The sequence below is a fragment of the Zosterops lateralis genome (assembly GCF_965231275.1).
Source record: "Zosterops lateralis genome assembly, chromosome: 1".
Classification (NCBI taxonomy): Eukaryota; Metazoa; Chordata; class Aves; order Passeriformes; family Zosteropidae; genus Zosterops; species Zosterops lateralis.
The window spans coordinates 62,445,168-62,467,424 of record NC_139762.1 but is presented as its reverse complement, the minus strand read 5'-3'; the positions used below and the strand labels follow the sequence as shown (position 1 = coordinate 62,467,424).

The window sequence follows — 22,257 nt, the reverse complement described above, 5'->3', positions numbered from 1 at the left end:
AGGGCTGAGTAGAAGGGCAGGATCACCTCCCTTGACCTGCTGATCACAATCTTCCTAATGCACCCTAGGATGCCACTGGTCTTTTTGGCCAGAAGGGCACACTGCTGGCTAACTTGTTGACCACCAGCACTTCCAGGTCTTTCTCTGCAGAGCTGCTTTCCAGCATGACAGCCTCCAGCCTGTGCTGGTGTCCTGGGTTTTAATTCCTCAGGTGCAGGACCCTGCACTTGTTTCTTTGGACTTTATTTGATTCCTCTCTGCCTGGATCCTGTGCCTGTCCAGGTCTTGCAGCACGGCAGCACAGCACTTTGGTGTGTCAGCCACTCTCCCTAGTTTTGTATCATCATCAAACTTACTGCAGGTACACTCTCTCCCTTCATTCAGGTCATTGATTAATAGGGTGAACAAGACTGGAGCCAGTACTGACCCCTGGAAACACTGCTCACTAAAGCCCTCCAACTAGCCTGATCACAACACTGAGCTCCACCACCCACCCAGTTCTCAACCTACCTCACTGTCCACTAACCCAGCCCATTTTCCTTGGTGAATCCATGTTGACTACTCCTGATAACCTTCTTTTCCTCCACTTGATTAGAGATAACATTCAGGATGGGTTGTTCCAGGGATGAAGGTGAGCTTGACTGGCCTATAGTTTCCTAGGTCTTGCATTTTTTCAAGACTGGAGTGACATCGGTTTTTCCTCCAGTCCTCAGGCACCCCTCCCATACTCTGTGACTTTTCAGAGATGATGGAGAATGGTTTAGCAATAACCCCTGCAGCTCCCTCAGCACTCTTTGAACCCTCTTACCCAAGTCCTGTTGGTTTGCTTACCCATAGCTGTGCTCTCAAATGAAGGAGCAGCACACTTGTAAGCACACTTTTCCGCCCACACTCTCCCCTTTACTGTCATGCAGTCTACTTCCCTCCAGCCTTTCATGCTGGATGGTAATTTCCTCATGGCAGCTGCTGCCTTGCCTTGCCCACTCACTGCCAGCTCTTCACTTGACATATATTCACAGGGATGGAGAGAAACAACTTGCAGCAACTTCCCACCTCTCTGCCCAGCCTGGTGCCAGTGCCCCAGAAAACAGTGTTTGAACTGCAGCTGCCACACTCCCAGGGCTGCCGGCTGAAAAGGCCGAGTTGCAGAGTGCCAGGCAGACAGTGTTGACCAGCAATGGCTGAAAAGGAACAAGAACATTTCTTTCTCACAGTTCTCATGATTTGAATTGATACAGAAGAAAAACTTTGGTAATGGTTGCTTGTGCATGGAGTTTAAGAAAAGCTGTTCATATCTCAAGGCAGTAAGGCAGCTGTGGAGGAAAGCTGACTTGGTAAGCAAAATGGACAAAACCTCTGCTTTAAGAATGCCTCATTTTAAAATGTGAGATGTAAGTAAAAGCAAGGTGGGAGGCCAAGCTATTTTAATAAATTTTAATCAAGCTACAAACTTTAGTAGATATAGCACCTCCAGAAAATAATCTAGTCCCCATTGTCTGTGCCTCTCCGAGAAATCATCAACTTTTTCAAGACACCTAATGTCACAGCAGTTGCCTGAAAAGGAGGTAAGAATAACAAATTAGTGAATGATTAGTCAATGAAAAATACAAACTGTCCAGGAATAAAAAAAAAAAAATTAATCCACAGATTTCCCCACAGTGCCTAACACAATGACATAAATGCACTAGGGGAAACTTAATTGCTCTCTTTTACACTGAGATGCAACTGTCTATGCCAATGACTCACTGCACACAAACACTGCCAGTCTCAGACAGTTGTAAATTTAAAAGTGAGATATTACAGCACAGCAGGAGGAACTCCTAAAATTAAACTCCTGACATAGCTCCAAATTTTATTCTTTTCATGGATTTGAGTTGTACACTTTTAGCATTTTCTTTGAGTGCCATGTTACTTTTCTTCTTTGTCACAAAAGTACAGTAGAAACTGTAGCACTGGTAGGACTTGTATTAAAACCAGGGCAACTGGTTGATGAAGTGCAGGCAAAGACAAAATAGTCAAACAGGACTCTAAGACTGCAGCTACAGGATTACTGAGTGCAGTATGAATCCTGGGAGAATAAAAAGGTATCAAAGGGAGACAAGAAACTGTCTCTTGGGTTTTTCTTCATATCTTTTGAAGAACTGAGGATTTTCCATGACAGCAAAATCCCTGTGGCTAAATGATATTTATTTTCCCTGGTATTTTCCCATGACTACAGCCTTTAGATAAGAAGCAAATTACTGTATCACTCGTCACAGGGCAAGGTAGAGGCATATAAACATCTTTGTGTATTTTGGAAAAAAATTAAGGCTTAGGTGAAATTTCACTCACCAAACAAACTTTTAACTTCAGATTCAGGAACATAAAATGGTGGGCCTGAAAGAAAAGGGGTGAAGCTAATCAGAGAAGAGACATGGGAAGAAGACAAAATTTACACCTCGGTAGGAGAGCCAATCCCTTGACTCACAGGACCTGGCCTGCAATTGGGCCCCAGGATGAAGCACCATCAGCAGGAACTAAAAAACATGTCCAGGAACTCGTGGCACCTTGGAGGGCCAGACAGCTTCAGGTGTTGCTGCCGCTTCATCTCCAGTTGCAGCAGGGAATCATGAATGTGATGTGGATATGACCACTCTCAGTGTGCTGTGTCAATCCAGTCTACAATCTCTTTATACTACAGTGGCATGATTAAAGCTAAGAGCTGCACAGTGTCAGACGAAAAGCAATGTATTAAACTATTGTTGCTTGTGATAGCAAGACCTATTTTTTGGAGGAGGTAATTATGCTGAAGGGCCTAGCAGCAGAAAAAGATCTCTTTCTTTTATGAGTTAATATTAACTAAAAAAATCTCACACTTCAGTACATAATATAAAAACTATAAAAGCAAAAATGCTTTATGATTTTACAGAATTTCACCTCTCCAAGTACATTCAGAGTGTGGTACTGACTGAGAGAGAGGCACAAGATGGGAAACACATTGGGTGGCAAGTACTGGATAAACAGCATGAAATGGATGTTCTTGGGAGTGTTTCAAGCTCCCGAGGCCAGACAGGATGTTACTAAGTGCTCTGACTTCCAGCTTCATTGTAGCAGCCACACTTACAGTTTCATTTCATTGTTAATATACCATGACTGTCCTCAACTTACCCTCAGCATGTCTGAATGCTATAGAAAGCACAAATTTAGTCCCAAGCTTGGTCAATATCTAAACTTTTCAACACATGGTTATACTGGTGTCACCAGCTAACAAAGCTATGCAGATAAAAATATTGAGGAAGATACTAATACATCTACTGTATCTTTATACAATTTGTATTAGAGCAAAACCACAATATGAACAGTACAAAGTTCTCACCTTTGTGTTTGTTTGGATCATAAGAAACAGTAACAAGGAGATAAGAAGAATTTTTTTCCACTAGGTTGATCATCAAACTAGCATAGCTAAAAGGAAAAAAAGTATACCTTATTATTTTTGTAAGGCATTCAAGCATAGCATTCAAAATGCATTTCTATGCAGACAGAATTTGAACTGAACTGCAGAGAGACTAAGCAAAACTTTGCTCAAATTTCAGAAACAAAATTCATGCTACACATGAAAAACATAAAAGTTATCTTTATTCCTCATAAACAAGCTTTTATATTTTTTGCACATTCAAGTCAAGATTAACAGACGAAGTATTCATCTGCCATAGTTTGGAATACAGTACATAGTACAGTACTGATCTTCTAAAATTATTGCAAATATCTAATTAAAAAATCCCAGGAGCAGATTCAAACTAAATTTGGGCTGGCTATAGGCAAGAACAAAAATTTGTAAACAAGGAATGTGAGGGAAAAAAGAACAAAGACAGAAGAAATATACATGGTGAAAAGGAAATAATAGAATTGAGATGAGACTTGCAGCTCTGCTTCTGTTGGGTTGGAGCAAACCACATATTTTCCCACCAAAAGGCAGGGTGGCTTCCTGAAGGAAGAGTACAGCACTCTGCGATTGTAGCAGATGCTTGTGTTAGAGAAGAACTTGTGTAGGTTGGTCCTTTAAATGAAAAGGGAGTCATTAACAAGTCACAGGATCAAAAACTTGTCACTGATATATCAGAGAAAAGACAGTAACAATGCAATTTACTAACCGTTGTCTGTCACATGGATTCACGGCTACAAGAGCTCCTCTGTCCCAAACTCCATCAAACTTGCCAACTATCAAGCTATAAGGAGATAAGGAAAAGACTTAAAAATAGTAAAAAGGGACCTTCATCTTCTTTCAGATACTTTTGTGAGGTCATAAGGATTCTGCAGGTAGTGATGCAGATTCCCACCACCTTTTTCAGCATTTTCATAATCCAAACCAACAGGATCTAGAACTCAAGAAATCCTCCTGGCTCTTTGTCCTGCTGCAACAGCAAACGGGTGTGGGAATTGGTCAATGCTTCCCCATCATTAGGGGCTGATGAGACATGGCAAGGAGGAAGGAATGTAGTTTTAACACATTTGAGGTACAAGTCTGCTCAGTAACCACATCCTGCTGTCTAATATGCACTCAGAACATCAACAGGTCTTGACCACATTCTAAAACCCATGCATGATTTCACACGCAGGCTAAGGAAGGTGCCTTGTTGCTTTACTATCATTGACTCAGCACATTCAGTAACTTTAGACACCTGAATTCCCAGCTACATGCCCAGGACAGCTGGCTTCAGCTTGCAATTTGTTAATGCTAGAAAAGCTAAGTTACACTGCTGCTTGCCTCAGTGCAACTCTGCTGCAGACACTAGTTTTGCTCCTGGACATGCTGGCAGATGGGTTCGGTGGCCAGCCAAAGCCCGCAAGTGAGCAAGACTATCAAGAAATGCCTTCATTAATGAGTGGTAAGAGCAGCCAGAGTGACACAAAAGACAAGAATATCTGGGGATAAGAAACAGACTTGGTTTTGGTAATTATTAAAATAGGAGATTAGACAGTAAGGTAGTAATAAAGTAAATTGCATCATTTTAAAGAAAGTTTGAATAAGTTTACTTAGAAAAATGTGGCATGGAATTGTGCAATACCCTTCTGCCTACTGGGCAGGAGTCAGAGTCCAATTGCATCACCTCTGTCTTCATTTCTGTACAGGTTTTGGCTAGGGTAGAGTTACCTTTTTTCATAGTAGCTTGCATGAGGCTGTGTTGGATTTGCATTTGCATGCTTGTGATCATGTAACACACCGACAATTTAGTTACTGCAGAGCAGCACTTACACAGCACCAACACCTTTTCTGCTCCTCACACCCTGACACCATGAGTAGGCTGGAGAGCACAAGAAAGAACAAGACACTGGGTGGGGACACAGCAGGCACAGCTGACCCCAGCTAAGCAAAGGGATATTCCAGACCATCTGGCTCCATTCTCAACAATAAAACTGGGTTGGAGGTTGGTAGATGGGGGCACTGCTTGGCAGCTGGCTAGGCATCAGTTTCTTGGTTGGTGGTTGCACCACTTGTTCTTGGGTTTTATTTTCCTCTCTCTTTGGTTGTTCTTTTTTGTGGTTTTTTCTTTTTTTCCCTTACAACTTTTAAAATTTTCTTTTAAATTATTAAACTGATTTCATCTCCACACACGTTTCTTTCTGATTTTTACCCTTTTGACTGTCCCTCATCATCTTGTAATGGAGGAGTGGGCAAGCAGCTGTGTGGTGCTTAGTACTGCTACCTTAGCCAGAGTTAAACCATGTGAACTTCTCTCTGCTCACTGTTACTTTCACTGGAATGGCATTGCTTAAGTCTCTGGCATCTAACCTACAAGCTGATCTTGTATTTCCCACTCTACTGTGATGAGACATGATAAGACTTTCAAGTGCTGACTTCTTTTAAATTTTGCCAAGTCTAAGCATCTAATTTAAATAACCAGCCTCATTACTGAAAGGAGATTTTTAAAGAGACAGTTAAACAAGCAATGGACATGCAGGGCACAAAGGAACATTTAGTGGGGCAGGGGACAAACTTGATCTTCTGAGGCTTGGAGGCCGTTCTCCTCTCTGTGTAGCTGAGTCTGCTGGGTGACCTCAGGCAAGCCACTGAGGTTTTCTGCGCTTGGTTTTTCTTTCCAACTCTAATCTGGTCTAACTGGAATGGCAGCAGTGGCTCTAAATGTGCATTTCATGTACTTTACTCCCCAGTGATTTCATCAAGACCCACAGACATCCCAGGCTGCAGGCAGGCTCATGCTGTGGCCTTGACCCAGTCCTGCTCTTCTGGCTGCCCAGATCTCAGGACCTGCCCAGTGTCTTGGGTGCTTCTTGAGCTCTGCACATCCAATTTCCTTCACAACACAATGAACCCGTGAAGAAAAGGTCAAAAAATGCACACAGCTGTCTTTCATCCTGATGTAGAGTGAGGATGAAGCTAAGGTATGAGGAAGCACTTCCCTCGGCTGTACCTTTCACTGTATCACACTGCTATGTGTTTATATGGCATTCAGCATGGTTTAGGTACTGTTATATCTAACAAAATTTAACATGTAAATCAGAAATTCACATATGTGCAGAAGTCCCATTGGATTTAAGAGTAAACTTGTGAATTTCTATCTCTGCATATGTTTAGTAGTTTCAGTAAATGCAATTTCTGATTTTCTTTTGAAGTCTTGCAGCCATAATTGTACTAGGAGATTGTGTAATATAACTGTTTTACATATGTCCCAGAATTCCCAGAAAAAGTAGTAATTCCTGTTACTCTTTAACTAGCAAGAGTCTTTGAAATATCCCATTCTGACAGAGGTCAGGAGCACATCTGAGTTTTCTTCTAATGAATGCTAGGCTAATGGAGATGAAAGGGGCTGTTAGTAGGCCAGCCTCAGCAAGAGAGAGCTAAGTTTAATTTCCATAATTACTGAGTAATTAATCAAATTGTCTGTACACAGAAACTAGAAGCATGTGTGCATTTTTCTAGTCACGGGTATTTGCTGACTGATGTTGGGAATACAGTTCGTTCTGCATCCAGAATGTCTGCAACTTAATTTGCGACAAAATCTATGTACTGGATCCAGTGATATGCACTGAAATTGTCACTAATTACCTAATTTTGTTTATTTCAAAGTATTATTCCACCATGTTGTAATAGAAATTACAGGTTTCACCACACTACTCGCTACAAACTTATGACTGAATTTTTCAAAAATTTCTGAGAAACATAAGCCATTCTTGGGCAACTTGTCAACTCACAGCAAGAAAGATTTAAATGGATCTACAATGTAGCAGGTAGCTACACTGGAGGGACAAGGCAGGTAAGAAACTAGGCAGTATCTACAGAGTCACATTCATATACACCCCATTTTTTCCACATGTTGCCAGACTAGTTACATATGCCCTTAGTGGTAAGGGCAGAGCTTCAGTCACTCTGTTACATATATATACTATTCAAACCAACTGGAGTCAGCTGCAGTAGCAGAAGTCTCAGTCATGGTCTACTGTCTGAAAGGCTCTGGATTCTAATAATAAATAGTCTTTTTTCCAGTGTTTTGATTGATTGAAAAAAAAAAAAAAAAAAAAAAAAAAGATCAATAGTAAACACTGTGTTCTGGTGTCCTGAACTACCTATTGTGCCTGCATGTACTGGTTCTGGAAAGCCCATTGAAGTAAATGTTAAGACTTTACCTCCTTTTTACTGAAGAGCCATGGAACAAATTCTTGTGCATGACAGTTGTTTGTAAGAAGAGCAAGCAAACACAAAAAACTTCACCAAAACCTTATAATCTAGGGGAAAATCACATCTGAGTAAGAACTGTAAGAGGAGGGAACTATTGTGCTAAGACACCTCTGGATATATTCTCTTTACCTTTACTAAGTTACTCTGAGTAAGGGATTGTGCTAAAGTTCTTCATAGAATTCATCAGTAATGTTAAAGATCATTTGGGTTTACTGTAAAAGCAAAAATGTTTTTTGATAACTTTCACAGAATGGCTTGGAAGAAGAAGCACATTTAAAGATGATTAGTTGTCATCCTTAACGACTAGCAATGGAATTAGACTTTTGTTGGAGATTGGCCATTCAAATTTCTCATGCAAATTAATACAAGTTTGCTTGAGAGGACCTGACAAATCTTTGCCCGATTTAAATAAAACAATAGTATTGGACAGTATTAATCCATATTTGATTATGGAGAATTGTAAAACACATGAGTATTCCTACCTGGACAAATCATAAATACTGCAGCAGTAGAGGGATATGTTGCCAGAGGTACTCTATAATAAAAGCATAAGAAACAATTCTTATCAGCCAACTGTCTTTAAATACACACTCTTAAGTATATATTTATATTTCACTTAAGTATATATTTATATTTCACATCTTAAAATATACCCATACACTATTAAAATGAAATTTAAATGAAATTAATTAAATTAAATGTAATTAATTAAATTATATTATATTAATATACACTAATAAAAATGAAATGTAAAAAGTACATTTATGTGTAATGGGGAAAAACTGAGAAATAATTTTAGATTACTGAGGTAACTCTTCTGATCCCCTCTAGACAGGTTCTAATCTATCAAGCCGTGCAACTGTCCAGTTTTAAAATACATTCCTTCTACATTCAGGTGCTTTACTGTCATAAGAAGGCCAAAGTAGTAAGTTTAGAAGAATAACAACTTCTCAGTCCAAAAATACAATTCAGAGCTTCCTTTTAGACCTCTTCAGGAGAGGTGAATGATTACCAGTAAAACAGATGCTTAAAAACAGAAGGACTTGTTTTCTCAGTTATGCCAGCATTGCATGATTAACCACACCAGATCATTTGACAACACAGGAGACGTACCTGGAACACTTTTGCTCCTGAAATCTCAGAGACTGGCTCCTCACAATAAGGCAGACTGTGTTCTGAAAAAAAATCCTTCACTGCTTGCTCGCTGACTTCCACACCAACAACGCTGTGTCCCATGTCTGCCAGCCTGCACATAAGAGAGAGGGGGCCCAGGTTAACATGAGGCCCACAGCCTGGGCAATATGTGTACCTCTCATGGATCATTTATGCATTAGAGAAAGCTTAGTTTTAGGATGCTCTGATATGTCTAATCCTGACTTTCTGAAGCATTCACATTATATTGAACACCTCCTTTCCATGATCTGAGCTTAAATTAGCACCACTCAGCATACAGTGGAGGAACACTTACATGTTCCTTTTAGATTTAATGAATTATTCATTTATTCCTACTAACTCGATGAAAGCAGAGGTGATCACACTGAGAAACTGTCCATTTCAGAAAGGTGCTGTGCTCTGAAATGAGGTGACTGAGGGATACTGTCCACCCAGCTGCCTCTGTGGGTTGGCAGGAGCAGGCAGCAAAGGAGGTATGGTAACCTCTGTGCTGCTGCAGCTCAGCAAAACACCAACATGTGTCGGAGCCCACAGTCAGCCTAGGAAGCAGTTACTGTGATAAAACCTGAGAGCTGGATTACTTGGAGATGCAGGTTTTTGTTTGTGCTCCCTTCCTCTAAGAAAAAACACTGACTTATAGAGACCCTAATTTTAAATACAACACTCCCTAACTATACCCTCCCCCTGAGGGGAGAAAAAAAAAAAAAAAAAAAAAAAAAAGAAAATAAGAAGTATATAAAAGAGGAAGTTACATTTAGCCCAAATCACTTAAATTTCCAGAGTGGCATGCCACATAGTCTCTTGAAAATGTTGTCTAACATAACTGACCTCATTGTGGGCAATTTAAACTAGCATTGCTATGAAAAGAAGCAGTGGTAAGGGCATAGCTTCAGTCACTCTGTCCATCTAAATTCAGCATTCCCCAAGTTGAACTTGGGACAATCAGGAGGACTTTCAGGTCAGACTTGATCCATTCAATTCATGCTACTATATCACACACCAGCTTCCTCCTCCCTTGAGTTTCTAGGACACTGCTTTCCAAGCAGTGGAAATGTGGCACACTTCCACCAGCCAATATAAGGTTGGGAATTCCCCCTCTCTCTCCCTCCCTCCATTAAGTAAGGTTTTTTCTCTTATTATTTGTGTATTACCATTTCATCTCTACTGCTTTACCACAAAGTGGGAAAAATATCCTTAGTCCAGTCCTGCCATTTAAAAGAACATCCAGATACTTTTGGAGGAGCCTGCAAAAGAATAGACATGTTTTACTTAACTCTGCAAGTATTTGTGCTGGCACATGAAAAGCCAAGTGCCATACACTATGCCAGGTAGCACAAAAACCTCATGATGGCACATACATTATTAGCTTAATCTGCTTCATGCCATTAGAAGTAAAAACATAAAATAAAAGCATTCACTTTCCAATTACATAGCAAAAAAGTCAATTTAATGTCATTCAGAAATAACACATTTCTGTTTGTTCTATTTTCTGTTTGTCTTTGCAAGCAAACAATCTAACCAACCCACTTCTAAGAGGGTCATAATAGAGATTTTAAACAGAATTATTATGAAACTTTTGCATCAAGCAAATCACTTCTAGAGGTCTTGAAAGACTATATAATCAGGTTTGCTCTCTTAGGTCCTTTTACTGCATGGTAGTGCTCTGATGCCCTCTGCACATGGTTTCAAGCCCAGTTCCACAACATGAACAATAGTGCAAAGCTTCTCCATCAGAAAATTTAAGATTTTCTAGTCAAACTATCCAAGTTCCAAGGTTTAAAGCCCGATTCAAGAGTAAGAGCTCTAAATTAATTCCAATCCTTTCTTTTCTCTGTCCTTTGAGAAATGTAGGTCACAAAAATATCGATATATATTTTTGTTTCAAGCTGTGCCCATGTAAGATTATTTGCTTTTTGCAAATGTTGCGTTTTCAATTAAAAGTTTCTCGAATGAGCCAAGCCACTCATCTAATGGCATTACTTAAAACAGCTTAGGCAGAAGAGTGAAGTCACGTACGGATGCCTTTGCTCCTTGTGAAACCCGATGTTACCCATTTCCCATTTTTGTATCCATTCCTCCTCTGTCACCACTCTCTCTCTCTGAGACCCAATATCAGAGCCTTCCAGGAGCCCGGATGCATCCGCCGAGTGGTCCATGTCTCCAGGGAGTGCTCGTAGCTGTGAAAAAAGAGACAAGAATTACCCCCACCCAATTCATAGTTTGGAACTGGCTCTTACTGCCTCGAACCGGACAAAAATTTAGTAGATCTCAAGAGATCACAATTCGGTGACAGTCGCAATGTGGCTGTACCGAAAGCGGCAGAGCAACCGGCGCACTTTTGCCACCGATGGCTTCGGCCAGACCCCGTTTCAGCACTGTGGGACCGCCGGTGGCTTCCCATCTCACACCCATCGGGAAGCCCCCCCACCCCGGTAACGAGGGAGAGAGACGTCGACATTTGTCTCCCGTGAAACCCGCGGGCAGGAGGCCGGGGGACCCGCGGGGGGCCCCGTGGCCGCTCACACCGCCCCCCTCGCCGCCCCTGGGAGCCCCCCGGCCGGGCAGCGGCACCGCGGTACCTGCGCGCCCGCGGGTCCCGGGAGGGCGGCGGGGCCGGGGCGGCGCCTCCCCGCCCTCCCCCTCGCTACGCGCCGCGGAGAGCGGAAGCGGCGGCAGGAGGAGGCGGGCTGAGGGTGCACGGCACCGGGGAAGAGGAGGAGGAGAGGAGGATGGCTGTGGGGATGGCGGCGGCGGTGAGTGACTCCCTCTCTCAGCTGCAGCGCCCGGTGCGGGGCCGCTTGTTCCTCCCCGGGGTTGCGGGGCAGGTGCCAGTGCTGCCCCCGTCCTCACCTCCCCGCTTCACTCTTCCTTCCCCCTTCTCTTTCTCACTCCCTCCCTTCCTTCCCTCTTCTCCACCCTCTTTTCCCCGCTGCAGCTCTAGCAGGAGGCGGCGCGGACACGCGTGGATGTGGTCTCCGGCCCCCGAGTGACCCGGCCCCGAGGTGAGTGCCCGGCACCGGCGGGACCCTGCCCCGGGCTGCCCTGCCCCGCTGCCCCTGGGGACCCCCGCCCGCCGCCAGCTGTCACAGCCGCGCCCGGCACCGCCGCTGTACTCGGGCTGAGTTTTAGAGGTGTGCGCACTCCCCGTGTTAATTAGCCTGCTCTCGCTTCCTCTCCGTCTCGGACAGTGTGTGTGGTTTCTTTTCTTAATTTTTTTTTGTTTTTTCCCTAAAGACAAACTTGCTGCCAACTGTGCAGGTAAACCCCACAAAGATTTCCAATATAGGCCACGCATTACAGACGGATGAAACGTTATCGAATGTGACAGCGCATTATGCATCTCTCTCCTTTTAAAGGGCTTATTTTCTCAGCCAGTAAGATGTCTATAGGATAGGATGCAAAGTCATGTAAAGCTGAGTGGAGTAAGCCATGTTTGTTTGTTCTATACGATTTTGTGGGTTTTTGGGAGGGTGTTTTTTGGTTTGTAAGGGGAAGTGGGGACAAAGTATCACACACCTGATCTTTTTCTCCCTTTCTCTCCACCTCCCCCTTACCCCACTTGAAGGCGTAAGAGCAAAAACATGATTGCGATTCTGTACAGCTGACCTCTGCCTTTCAAAATGGGCCACCTCTCTGAATCTGAAATAGTTTTACCAAACTTCCTGGTGATTGGTAACTGACGCTTTTTCTACTCCCGACATACACAATGCAAAAACTGCATGTTCTTTTACCTCCTTGGATAAAAGGGCCCCACAGCAGCAGCAGACTGTGATCACCTGATGGTCACCAAACTGAATCACCTGGGCCTTGCTCGGCACTCCTTGCTCAGTTGGAAGGCTCTGACTCTAAGGACCATGGCATGTCAGAACGATTATTTACCATCAGAAGCTTAGGTGACACGGAGAGATACTGTTGTGCCACTGATACATAAAGAAAGCTCTAGGGGGAAAAACCCCACTATTTTCTGGGGCGTTTACAGCAGTTTAGGGAAATCTCATGTAAATGAAACTGGTTGATTTTCTTTTCTCTAATCTCCAACCTCATCCACACCTATTCAGTGGTAAGTTACAGTGAAATGTTTTTTTTTAGGTAATAGAGATTGACTTAATAATTTTTTCCTACCTCTAGTTAGTTGTAATTGGAGGGGGTACATGCAAAAAACAAAGTTTAATTTTGTGTTGGATTGTTTGAACTAATTTTTCACTTATGTGGATATCCTCATGTGATTTCCTCTCACAAATAATTTCTTCTATCTTGAGAGGAGAATGAAGCACCAGTTTACTTGACTTGAATCAGCTTAATATAAAATTTTGTAAAAATACCCACTCTCCTCCTGTTACCTTGACTTTCAAGGGAATTTCTGAAGGAAGATACTGCTGCCTTGTCCATCACTGACAGCTTGAATAAGGAGATTGCATCCTGAAACAGGGAGAATTGAGAAGTCTGTATATGTATATATATTAAAAAAACCCTCCCCAAAACTTTATTACAAACTGATCCCTGATTCCTATTACGACAAGGTAACATTCATCTTGCTGTGCTGTAGTATAAGGGGTTTATTTCCACTTCTTTTCTGTATGTTGTAGAGCACTCTTTAGATTTACTTCTTGCTCTAGGCTGTCTTTGTGCTTTACTCCCTGTGGAAAGAATGCCTTTGATAATACCATTTTAAATATGCTTTCATATTTCTGCGTCATACTTTCTCAGACTCTATGGTTTCAGGTTTACATGGTTAACTGTGGTCCCTTCTGTGCTCCTACTAATGCAGTCAAAGACAGCTATAGAGTGCTCTCATGCCATACATCTTATTTTGTCCTATAGAACACTTAACAACAAACTTTGTAATATCCCAATCACTTACAGCTGCAATATAATGGCAGTCTAGACTTCAAATTCTGATGACTTTTCATAGGTGGCTGTGCAAGTCTTGGAACTGGTTGTTCATCTGGTATTAAACGTTTCTTCAGTTTCCACTGCTTGGAAAAGTGCTTTACAGTGCAAATCTCTTGCTGCCAATAAATCAGTAGTTAGCAGGATGAGTGGTATTTGAATGCTTGCATCAGCATTGAGCTGATGTCTGTTCACTTTGCCAACCCAAATTCCAGTCCAGGTCTTCACATAATGCAAATCAGATTATTGAAATCCAGGATATGCTGATCTGGAACAGCCTGTCAAGATGTACTCAGGGACCTAATCTTAACTACGAATTTAGTTTAAAATAGTACTATTGTTCCTTTCCCGTAAGGCCTCATTCCCATTTTCCTCTCGAATTAACAGTCAAGCTGAACAGATTCTTACCTAGGTAACTCTGAAAAGTAGTATTGTGAGTGGCTGTGATTAGCTCTGCAAAATCAAGCAATTTAAATTAATTAACTATTGCCTACCTTTTTTCAGATCTAACAATACAATGTCAACGGGAAGGCTACGAACGAAGAAAAAGGCATGTTCTGCAGATCAGTCTCCAGACAACCTTCCTGTGAGGAGCTCTGGAAGACAGGTATTTATAATAATTTAAAAACACATGGGTTTGTACTTTGCTGTTTTTTATTTTCTGTTGGCATTTGTAAAGCAAGTGGGCTTCCTTGTGGGTGAGTTAAGTCTTAGAGTACTTATCCACAGGGAAGGAGAATGAGTTAATTCTGTAAATAAGCAGGCTAAGTGTCTCATTTTGCAAACAATATTCAGAAAAGATAAATACACTATATAACCTGTAAGTACTTAATGTGTTAAAAATACAATCACAGATTTCTGTACAGACAAAGCTGTCTGCCCATCCAGACAGAGGCCTGAAACAACATAATACACAGTACCTTTGAGGCCCAGAAGAGACATTTGGTATACAGTTTTGTATGGAAAAAAAAATGCCCTAAGGCTACCTTTTTTTTTTTGAGGCATAGATAGGATTGCCACTTGTAATTAATATCAATGAATATTATAAAAGAGGAGATTTTCCGAAGGAGAAATCAAATGAATGCCTGAGGCTTGACTCATTAACACATGATGGAGCTTAAAATACTATTTAAACTGTAAGCTTTGCTTCTGATTTCTTCAGTGCCATCAATTAGACCAAGACAAGACATTTTTAGATATAAATGATATTTCCAGTCTTACTGTGGGTTTGGGGGTTCTTTTGGTGGGTTTTTGTTTGTTCTTTTTTAGTAGAAAACCTGACCCAATTTGACAGCTGTTTCATGCTGCAGCTATCTCACAATGGCTACAAAGATTTTCATTAGGATCATTTAACTACAGGATGCCACTAACAAGCTGCAAAACTGTCTGAATACTGCTTTGTAGAAGATGCATTTTGTCATTTATGGTCAGATTCCATCTATTCTTTATTAGGTGAAGAAGAAAGCGGCTGAAGCAGCAGATGATGATGATGAAGCGTCAGAGAAGAAATATAGAAAGTGTGAAAAAGCTGGATGCACTGCAACATGTCCCGTTTGCTTTGCCAGTGCAGCAGAAAGGTTTGTTACTTTTTATTTGCATTATTCATGGACTTTCTAAATCTGCAGCTGAGGTTTAGGATTCTAACTATATTCTCAAAAAGTCCTTCATATCTAAATGTAGAGGGAGAACTGCAAGATACTGCTAATAGGAGTCTTAAGATGCCAGGAAAATGTCACAAGTTATTCCTGTTGTGGATAACTTTCTCCTGTGCAAGTTGCTAATTCAGATCCAGAATACCTTTGGGATATGCTTATTTATGTTATTAGTGGTGTCCACATGCCTTGCTTCTGTGAAAGTGAGAGCATATTATTGTAATCTGAGAAACTTGCTTTCAAGATGGAAAATGAAACTGTCATTTACTGTAGAAAGTCTTTATCACTCTTTCACTGGAATGCTTTGCAGTCTGAGGTGAGATAGATTCTAGCCCTGAAATTTTAGGTCTTAGAAGAGACAGTCATACTTACCTGAACTCTTTGCTCTTGTACACTTTCTCTGCACTTTCACAAGTGCTTTGTGTTCTGATCCTGGTGGTTTCGAATGCATGATACTGGCAAAGGTACACCTATAATAGGCAACACGTTAGATCTCACTATGAAACAGGCACACTGCAGTTATGTAGCACTCCTCCCTCCCTCATAATTGAGACAAACTTTCCTTCTTTATAGCATGGAAAAATAAATAAAACTAATTACGTGCTTCGTTTAGTTATATCCATGGATTGTTCTTGGTGGCAGGAAGTCAGTGTATTCTGGATGTTGTCATAGGGAAGCCAACTGTTTTGGCAGTTGCCCGAGACTTGTCTGGGAAGTGAGCACCTGTGAGATCAGCACTGATGATATTACAGTTTCTATTTAGGAAACAATGCATACTGCTTACTCATCTTCTTGAATTATTATTTTAATTTTTTGATTTTCACCTTTCCTACCCCCCAAGTACATGCTTTCAACTGTATCTATTTGAGATGAGCTCATTTCATGGCTAGCTGAGTTAGTAGCTTAGGTCACTGCTTTTTACCTTGCACATTTATTTTGAATAACTTCATTGAGTTCAATGAGAGTATTCTAAGTGAAGAACAATTGCTTTGTCTGATGAATGTAATCTTTGTAATGGAATTTTTTTTTTTTTGAGAGTAGTAAAGAACAAATGCCCAGAATGCATAACTGCTTCCTTAGGGTTTTGTCTCACTGGGTTAAAATCACAAGTTGTTCATAAGAAAAAAATAGGCAACATCTGTTTTGTGTTCAGATTTGCCTTTATAGTTTTGTCAGTTGTTCTGAGGACAGAACATTGTAATGACTTATGAATCAACTGATCACATGTACAAGAAAAATGCTAATTTAAATGATACCTCCCAACTCTGCACTAATATTGGAACAAAATGCAACAAAGTAAAGGAACTCTTAAATTCTTGTGGAGAGGAGCTTTGTCCTCTTACACACTCCAAAATGCTTTGTGTGTCACAGCACATATTCACTGTTTCATGTTCAGGAAATGCCTGCTTAAAGGGTACTAAAGACAGGCTCAGTTGACCATTGTTAGAGGGAGGCTGCTGGAAGCCAGACCAACTATAAAACTGCACATTGTGTACACTTTGCCTCCCTTGCATCTGGTGTTGCTTAGTTTGGAAACTGGAAATGTTTGAGACAATTGAAATGACCTTATTGTTATTTGTATGGCTGTAGTACCCTGTGTAAGTCAGCCTTCATGAATGTAACATAAAGCCCTGGCTTGTTCTGAATATTTTGTTCACATTCTAGAATGTGCTACTGTCAATGGAAAGATTTTTTTTTCCCCCTAAATGTACTATAAAACTATTTCTATGTCTTTTGCATTACAGATGTGCAAAAAATGGGTATACGTCTAGATGGTATCATCTGTCCTGTGGGGAACACTTCTGCAATGAATGTTTTGACCACTATTACCGAAGGTAGATTTACCAATGAAGGTTGTGTCCTTTCAGAGCTTGTTAAAATTTGGCAGCTCTTACAGCTGTTGAAACATCATGTGCATAAACATAATACAAAGATTATTCCTCTGTGCTTGCTTTGGTCAGAGTGAGGCTTAGACATTGATGATAAAACTGCAGGTGTTGTATGGACTAATCAACTTAAACAGGGTAGTGTGAACAAAACTAGTTAGTTAAGGCAGGCTGGTTTGTGTGGGCAATTTTTCTGAAGCTTTTGTCTTTTTGAAAAACAATGTCAGAGAATTTTAAATTATGAGAACAATTATGAGTAAATGTGTTGTCCTTTATAAGTTCACTTTACATTGTGCATTTGGGAGACCTTGCCTCTCTAAAGCAGTACAATAAGAAGCAGTTAGAAATCAGTTTAACTCTTGCAATTCAGTGACCATGGAGACTCGTCAGGCTGACAGAGTGCTTTCAGCTCCAAGCTCCTTTGAGTGGGAGTTACATCCAGCTCTATCAAGACTTTTGTGTGCTTATGTGGTCAGCAGTACCCATCACTCAGTCCAGGCCGTAGATACCAGGAATTGTGCTCATAAGCAACTGGACATAATGGGCAGGATGCAATTTACTGCTGTCATAAGAATCATGATTCTCTCCTTTTAACAGCAGAAATACAGTGCTCTCTACAGACTTATTTCTCTGTCCTTATATAAATGTTTAATTTTAGAGTAACTGTTATTGCTTGAAGCAAACTAGATATTAAATTTTCTGACTGCTTGCTGTTTTCTTTCTTCTTAGCCATAAAGATGGTTATGAGAAATATACTGCCTGGAAGAGGATTTGGACAAGCAATGGTAAAAGTGAACCCAGTCCAAAAGCCTTTATGGCTGATCAACAGCTTCCTTACTGGGTAAGGTGAAAGGTGATTTATTCAGTAGGAATGTGATGTTCTGATGTGTTTCTGATATTCTACTGTTCAAGCAGCAGATCAGCTGAGTTTTTGTAGTTTTTTTTTTTTTCCCGTATTAGAGGATTGTGGAAAAGTGCAAGATAAAAATTCTAAACAGCTCCTCCACTGTTGGAGACTTTGTCCACACCCCAAAAAGACCAATCTTATGTTACTTTTCAGTGAAGCAGCAGCTGTGATTTTCAGGTAGAATAAGGTTTGGCAGGGAAACTATGAGTGTGAAAATCTTTGAAATCAGATTTTGTATTTCCCTGGTAAAGAGAGCAGAAGAAACATGGGAATGGAAGGAAGTTTGGTAGTACTTCTGTTTTGTTAGAGGTTTTTTTTTGTTTTTTCTTTAAGTGATGAAGAATATATTTTTGAAGTAATACTTGCAAAGTCCACTGAAGACCATAGTAATGGGGAATTGAATTAATTTTGGCCTTAGGTTCTGTGCAGAAATTCAGTTTTGCATGAGATGAGTGCAAGATTTCTGTAGATCAAACACTACTTATGACCTGATGATTACACAAGAACTTATCTAACAATTATTACAACTTTCTCACGTCTGGCTTCTTTCTAACTGGTTATTTAAGTTGCACTAATCTTATCTGTAATCACAAGCAACAAGTAAAAACATGTTTGTTTTTTGACTCATAGGTGCAGTGCACAAAGCCAGAATGTGGTAAATGGCGTCAGCTGACAAAGGAAATCCAGCTAACACCACAAATAGCAAAAACCTACAGATGTGGTATGAAACTGAACAATTCCACCAAGGTACCACACAACAGTTTTGCTCATATTGAAACTCAACAAGCTGGTGTTTCTTGTTTGCAGAAATTAATTTCTTCTTGCTTGCTGCTCAGTGTCTCTAATGTCAAATGATAATCTGATGGCCTGGAGAGCTGCACTGTGACAGGTCTACATGCTGTTTGGACTCTGTGTTTTCTGACAGGAAGTGTCAAGAAAGAAGTATCTGAAATACCTTTGCACAGTCAGTTGTAAAATTCTTCAGCTGGGGGATTAGTATCAGCATGTACAAAATAGACATACACCAAAATGCTTAGTTCAGTTTTGTTTGGCCTTTCTTCATTATTGAGGAAAGCATTTGAAAAGCTCAGTGAGCTTTTCCCAATTGCTGTCAAGTTTGTCATGGAGCTTTACATGCAAAGTTTCAGCTTTAGCATGAAGATAACTCCTGAAATTTGAAAGAGTCCTTAAAATGTAATAGAATCTGTATGGCACTTATGACATGAAAAAACATAACATGAAAATAGTGACCATATAAAAACCTGAAGGGTCAGCATTTAATTTTGAAACTCTGTGATAAAGATACTCTTAAAATAAATAAGAAACTCTCCTTTATAGTCTAGACTAGAAGAGTTGCTCTGGAAAAAAGGGAGATATTTCCAGAATTTTTCTTTAAAATTCTGTATTTTTTTTCCTGAATTTGTTTGTTTCAGTGTTCCACCCCATTTTATGGAACAGAATGTATATTTTAATGTTGATCAGTAGAAACTAACTCAACAAATGAGAAACATTTTTTAGAGTGCTTTTACTTTATGGTGTGTTGCATTTTTAGCCTACACACTTCTCTACTTTTTTTTTTAACAATTATGTCTACCACAGAAGGTTAACACTAAGCACTTTTTTACTTTTTTAAAAAAAATTTTTTAGAGAATTATGCCATTGTTTTATACTTAATTTTTTTCTGTACAGCTTAAAAATAGCTCTCATACCATTCACTTCTCTTTTAGACGGAAGGCCCAGACCAGTGTTCCATGCCTGAGGACTTGGTGAGTAGTGGCTGTTCCTCCTCATTTGTCCTAGAATATGAAAGCAATCTTAAACCATGGCATATTTATTTCATTTTTATTTTAGTTATTTGGCCAATTATGTCAGTATTTATGCATTTTGCTCAGGAAACTGTCAGACACTATTTGCAACAGAGCCTTGGACCTTTTATTTTCTCATCTTTTTCATCTTTTCTCTTACCATACTAAGTAGCTTTCAAGTGGTTTGTAGTGTCCTTCAGTTAGGGCCTGTGATTCAAAGTTTACTCCTAATTCTTATTTTTGATCAGGCAAAATAGTATTCAGTTGCCAACTTTCAAGTAAAATTCCCCATCCTAAAATTGCCTTGTCTTTTGGGTGGTTTCTATCTTTAGTCAAGCTAGTCTCACTTTTTTGAAGACTGCGAGAGAGCACCTAAGCATGTTTCCTCTCTTCTCTCTCCCTCATAATACAAAATGTGCATACAAGATGTATGTTGGTGTTTCAAGGGGTTTGTGATCACGTCACCCTGCATTTCTGATTTCATATTAACTTATGTTCAATAAGCCACGTTCACAAGTTTACCTGAGGTACTCTTACCACAGAGAACATGCTCAAGCTTATTGTTTACTCTTGTAGAAGCTTTGTGGCTTTGCTTCTCTAATGCACATCTCACTTGTAAATTAAGGGTGAATTATTAGCGCTGGTTAGGGTTCTAGAAGGTTTTTGATGGGGATAGCAGAATCTAAATTAAATTGATCAGTTAGTGTGGATGTAGTTCTAAGTGCAGATTTCTGGATGCATAAGTGACTGTAAATATTTTATAAAGGGCCTATTAAGGCATAGACATGTTGTTATGGCATGTCATTTTTCTTTGCTTTCCATGTAGTGTGGAGTTTGTGGAATTTCAGCTCCATGTCTGAGAAGAGATCAATACTACAGGTTTTCTGTGTCAGGCTGAAGAAGGGGAAAGAGGGAGAGAAAATGTCTTTATGACTTGCAATTCTGAGATTGGTCCTTCCAGTGTTTTTTGGTCTCAGTTTTGGAGGGAGGGGATAAATTGTTTCATTTTTCAATGTTTTTAAAGTACTGATGTGTTCTCTTTTCCCCTCTTTCCTTCACTTCTCCGCTTGGCCAGAGAGTGGCTGAAGTTTCAGACCATTGGTGGTATTCCATGCTCATACTCCCTCCTTTGCTGAAAGACAGTGTGGCAGCTCCCTTTCTAGCTGCATATTATCCAGACTGCGTGGGCATGAGTCCATCCTGTACCAGCACTAATCGGTTACCTGGTGAATCCAACCTTGTGAAGTTAGAGCACTTAAAGAGCGTGGCTAATGTGACTGGTAAGGACCATCTGCAGGGCTCTCTTGCTTAAATAGGTGTGATAAATTTTGTCTTATATTGAGATTATAAGGCACATTAATTCCCCTGATTCAGAACACTGGTTCTATTCTCAGCAGTAACACACCATCTCTGTGTGACTGCCTCTGTCGTTTGATGCCATTTATTGTTTGCAAGACAAAGGTAATACATTTCTTATGAGAGTAAGCACAGACTGCAGAGGCTTTCTGTGTGCTATTGTCGTGTGTATAGAAACAGGAAATTACCATGAGAGTACTTAAAGACTGTTTACGTTCTTAAGGAAATAAAGATTTATCAAATCACCCCCACTCCCAGGATTCTGCTAGTTTTAATATTGTGGATCTTGGGGGCTTTGAAGAAAAGAATTTGATTTCTTAAGGCACTCAGATTCTGTGTAGTTTATTTTTTTTTTTTTTTTTTTTTTTTGTGACAGCCTGGGAGTGCAGATTGGCAGAATAGGTCAGGTATAGAGAAAGGTAATTCAGGATTGTCATACTCATCTCAGAGAGAGTGCTTTGAGAAAATTTCAGCTTCTCTGTTGTCTTAGCAGGCTTTGTTCTCCTTAGGTGGTGAAAAGAAATCTGTTCATGTGTTCAACAGATGTTACATCTGCTTAACAGAAAACTTCATTACATAGAACTACCAATACTGAATGTGGGAGATGATTAATTATTACCCTCTCTGGGCAGTATTGGGAGTTGAAGAAGAAAGGAGTTTAGAGTACTGCCTGAGTCTGTATAGTGATGCTAGTCCTCAGACTTGAATTCAGATCTTACTCCTCATGGCATTGGAGCGCCATGAAACATTACTGTTTCTTTGACAAAACTCCAGCTCTGATAGGTCCAAGGTATATCCATGAGGCAGCAGGACAATAATTAATGCACAGCCTAGAGGGCAGGAGAGAGGAGAGCCATGTAAATGGAGTCATTCTGGAGGTGCTTGGAGGCTGGAAAGCTTCCTTACTAGTTAT

At 40.4% G+C, this 22,257-nt stretch overlaps 2 protein-coding genes across 3 annotated transcripts in view; one reads left to right on the top strand and one right to left on the bottom strand.

Moving 5' to 3' along the window:
• Positions 1–1,271: 1,271 nt before the first annotated feature.
• On the bottom strand, positions 1,272–11,487 carry TPMT (thiopurine S-methyltransferase). Of its 2 annotated transcripts, none has more exons than XM_083860910.1 (9): positions 11,159–11,371; positions 10,865–11,025; positions 10,000–10,092; positions 8,789–8,921; positions 8,158–8,210; positions 4,131–4,205; positions 3,356–3,441; positions 2,332–2,376; positions 1,272–1,554 (listed from the first exon to the last, which is right to left on the bottom strand). In XM_083860910.1, exons 1-9 carry the CDS (start codon positions 11,258–11,260, stop codon positions 1,439–1,441), a joined length of 864 nt encoding a protein of 287 aa, XP_083717036.1. In that variant the 5' UTR covers positions 11,261–11,371; the 3' UTR covers positions 1,272–1,438. The 2 variants fall into 2 exon arrangements, with proteins under 2 accessions (XP_083717036.1, XP_083717037.1); XM_083860911.1 differs by lacking the exon at positions 11,159–11,371 and adding an exon at positions 11,428–11,487 and having other exon boundaries at positions 1,296–1,554.
• Positions 11,488–11,533: 46 nt separating this feature from the next.
• The window catches only part of KDM1B (lysine demethylase 1B), a 27,389-nt gene continuing 16,665 nt past the window's right edge, over positions 11,534–22,257 (top strand). Inside the window, exons 1-9 of the mRNA XM_083860880.1 lie at positions 11,534–11,601; positions 11,784–11,850; positions 14,243–14,345; positions 15,191–15,315; positions 17,136–17,225; positions 18,006–18,117; positions 18,814–18,930; positions 19,911–19,949; positions 21,064–21,268. Coding sequence (XP_083717006.1) covers positions 14,256–14,345; positions 15,191–15,315; positions 17,136–17,225; positions 18,006–18,117; positions 18,814–18,930; positions 19,911–19,949; positions 21,064–21,268 — 778 coding nt within the window. The 5' untranslated portion in view covers positions 11,534–11,601; positions 11,784–11,850; positions 14,243–14,255. The remainder of the gene's footprint in view (positions 11,602–11,783; positions 11,851–14,242; positions 14,346–15,190; positions 15,316–17,135; positions 17,226–18,005; positions 18,118–18,813; positions 18,931–19,910; positions 19,950–21,063; positions 21,269–22,257) is intronic.